Source organism: Triticum aestivum, chromosome 3B, assembly GCF_018294505.1.
Source record: "Triticum aestivum cultivar Chinese Spring chromosome 3B, IWGSC CS RefSeq v2.1, whole genome shotgun sequence".
NCBI classification, from domain to species: Eukaryota; Viridiplantae; Streptophyta; class Magnoliopsida; order Poales; family Poaceae; genus Triticum; species Triticum aestivum.
In genome coordinates this window covers 356,379,387-356,382,865 of record NC_057801.1, presented here as the reverse complement: position 1 = coordinate 356,382,865, position 3,479 = coordinate 356,379,387, and the positions used below count along the sequence as shown (strand labels likewise).

The 3,479-nt window shown below is 43.7% G+C and overlaps 1 protein-coding gene across 2 annotated transcripts in view; it reads left to right on the top strand.

Moving 5' to 3' along the window:
* The window catches only part of LOC123069893 (metal transporter Nramp4), a 64,315-nt gene extending 61,607 nt beyond the window's left edge, over window positions 1-2,708 (top strand). The window contains exon 13 of one of the 2 annotated variants that reach the window (XR_006433167.1): window positions 643-661. Coding sequence is in view for 1 of the 2 variants with exons in the window: in XM_044492855.1 (XP_044348790.1) it covers window positions 643-939 (297 nt within the window). In the remaining variant the exon portion in view is untranslated. Of the gene's footprint in view, window positions 1-642 lie in introns of both variants that reach the window. The other variant, XM_044492855.1, reaches the window with a different exon arrangement.
* The last annotated feature ends 771 nt before the right edge of the window (window positions 2,709-3,479 follow it).

Below are 3,479 nucleotides of genomic sequence, written 5' to 3'. Positions count from 1 at the left end.
GTGCCGGTTAGCGGCTGCCCTCCCGGCAGCGCACCGGGGAAGGGGAGCGATGGCGCTGGTTCCGCCAGTCCGACGCAGGAGGCGGGGAACGGGATCGCGAGCAGCCCCTACGCTCGGCGCGGCCAGGGGACCAGCGCAACGGGGAGAGTAATATTTTCGTATCAAAATGATGCCAAATTACACCCGGCCTCTGTAATGACATAATATCACGACCATGTCGAGACTTCGAGGATGCACAAAACCAGAAAGATTAAGAAAAAGAAGGAAAAACAAAGAGAGCCGACGCGGCCAAAGACTTGCAACAGATAAGCAGCATCACCATCCACCGTACCTGAAAGCACATGAACTACAAGAAAGGTTCTCCGAAAGCAACGCCTCGGGAAAGGAAATGATGTGCAGGCTCCATCGTTGTCGGGTCCAACCACTGAGGGTCGGATCTTGGGTTTCACCCCTAGAGCACGTCTAAGAGAGACTACAAACCAATGCCTTCAGCAAATTCGTACAAGGCCCTTTTCTTATTCATCGATGATGCCATAAAATAATTCGTTTATTTAGGTTGTGCTATTTCTATTTGTTTTAAAATAAACTTTTGAAACATGGATTTGAAGTTATTCGTTCTTGTTGCACCTTAAATTTGTGCAGATCACGAGAATATCATGGATCCTGTCGTTGGTGATCATCGGCATCAATACTTATTTCTTTTGTACCAGCTTCGTCAGTTGGCTTGTATATAGTGACCTACCAAGATTTGCTAAAGCAATAATTAGCACCCTCGTCTTCCCTTTCATGGCGGCCTATATTGCAGCGGTCATTTACTTGGCTTTCAGAAAAGTTAGTACTAATGCCGTACTCCCCTCCAGTTCAGTTTTTTGTGAGATTCAAGTGTCAGAGGTGCCAAGACAAGACAACAAGGATGAAGTTTTGGCTCTACATTGCTAGATTGAAAGATTGGATCCAGACCTTGTTTTGGAGACGGTAATATCTCGATTTCTTCAAGAATGAAGCCGTTTTCGGTGCAATTAGTGCGATCCAAAAAGTCCCTTGTAACTCTTTCGATGAACAAAGCATCAACTAGTTCATGTATAGCATATCATCACTCAATGGATGGCATATATAGTGGAAAATCATTTACTGGTCTTTTAGTTACTCAATTGTTTGCCATGCACGTTCAAATAGGTACCTAATATAAGGTATTTCTTGTGATGGCCTACTTGTGCATATATTGTATACTGAAAACTGCTATATGGTCTCTTCAGAAATATTTATATTGTGGAGAAATGCTACCTTCCAGCTGGTCTGTTTTTTCAGAAAACTTACTAGATAGATAGCCATCAGAATAGAAGAGCTTGCCCCACCCATGAGTAAATATTTCATTGTTACCTCATTAGACCGTAGATCTCTCTTGGTATATCCATACAATAGATAGGAACATAAGCTGAAACATTCTGGAGCTATAAAGATAGTTATTAAATGTTAGCACCACATAAAAACATTCCCTCTAGAGTAGTTGTTAATATGAATAAGAGAAACTCTGTTATAGCCATTTCTGTACATTCAATATACTCTAAGGATAGAGGAATACATAAGTTGAACATAATAAAATGAGAAATTGAAAGATTTTGTTGAAACTGTTTGTTTGGAAATTTTCCAAAAAGCTAATTGTAGGTTCTTCTCTCCATTGGAACAATAGGACCGTTATGCTTATTACTCCCTCCTTCCCAAAATATAAGGCGTCAATTGACTTTCTTGGTCTTCGTTGCACAACTTCGACTATGATTTTTACGTATTGTATATCTATAAAATTAGTATACATGTATATGCAAAAAAAATGTTTTGCAAGACAAATATGATGATGCCATTTATACATGTTCAATCCAGATACTTTGACATATATTAATGGTCAAAGTCGTGCATCAAAGACCGTGCAAAGTCAATTGTGCCTTATATTTGGGAAGGAGGGAGTACTAAACTTGTTTTTTTCCTTCAGGGGTATTACTAAACTTGGTTGAAGAGATGAAATAGAGCCAAGGTCTATCTTCTCTATGAGAGGTTGAATTGATCATCAGAAGAAAGTTAATTGCAAAAAAAACAACATCACAACAACCAGAATAATTTCAAAATCACTCGCCGTTTTGGTTTTTCTTTAAAAAAATTGAAACTGATCTTATGTAATGCATTTTTGAAATAGCACGGACCGGCAGCTATATGGCCACCTAGTATATATATCTAATAACAGCCGCCCATCAACCAGCTGTATAGAGTTGTGATGTTACTTATAATCAACCTAATAGCCCACTCATATAATAGTAAGTCATATTTTGTGCTATGTCATTAATATGTGAATCATAGGGATGAGGGAACTGAACATAGTTCAGATTATTGGTTCATGCTGGTGGAACCAACCATCAGGGTTCAAGCCCTAGACTTGGCACTAGTACTTGCATTTTTTTGGATTTATTTCAGACCTTCCGACGATATTCGTTCAACTTCTAAACTTGCCACTGGTGCTCACATTTTTTTGAATTTATTTCAGACTTTACAGCGATGTTTGTTCAGTGAGGGAGATGTGGTGCTCATAGGAGCGGGGTGGGTGTGCGTGTGTTCATAGGGATGAGTCTATGTGAGCATCTACCATTGTATATGAACCCACTACATGTGAAGTGAATCATATTTTTCTCTTAGGAAGGATGTTGAAGCCCGTGTTACCATCAACTATAAATCTATAGCCTGCTTCTCTTCTCTTCTCTCAAGTCTGATGTGCCATCTCTTAGAGCATCTACAACCCGGCTTCTCAAATGCCCATGTACATCCGAGGGACGGCCCAGTCAGTGCCCTATCACAAAGTCGTGACCAGTCGACCCCTTCAAACCGGCCCTATTCATCTAGGCTGACCGCCGCCGGTCATATCCAACCCATATCTGAGGCGGATATGGGGAGGCCCGGGCACGCCCGTGTGCGTCCACCACACCGGACCAGACAAGCTGGACCCACCCCAAATTCCACCAAATTGACCAAGTCCACCAAATCGTCTGCCTTCCTCTCGCGTCCATCATCTATTATCCATGTCTGGGCCATTGCCGTCCTCCACCCTTGCTCGCCCGTACGCGCCGCTACCCTCTTCCGCCATCGTAGATATCATCGCCGAGTACTCCGTCCCCCACCGCCAAGATGGATGATGCCCCAGTGGAGTCCATTTCCGTCTTGCATGTGGCAGTCAGCTGCAAGGCGAAGAATGTCGACCAGAGGGAGCGGCGTGCCCACCAGCGTGAGCAGGAAGCAGTGGAAGTTGTCCAAGGAGGTGGTCAACATCGACATCAATGTGTCCCCTCCGCTGCGGCCGCCCGCCCTGCACGCATCCGCCTTGCTGCCGACAAGGAAGCCACCACCCACCTCGCCCACGACTGATAACAGTCTACCGCCTAAAGTGGCTGAAGGCGATGAAGAAGGAGATCAACCTGCGCAGGGAGTACGAAGGGGCG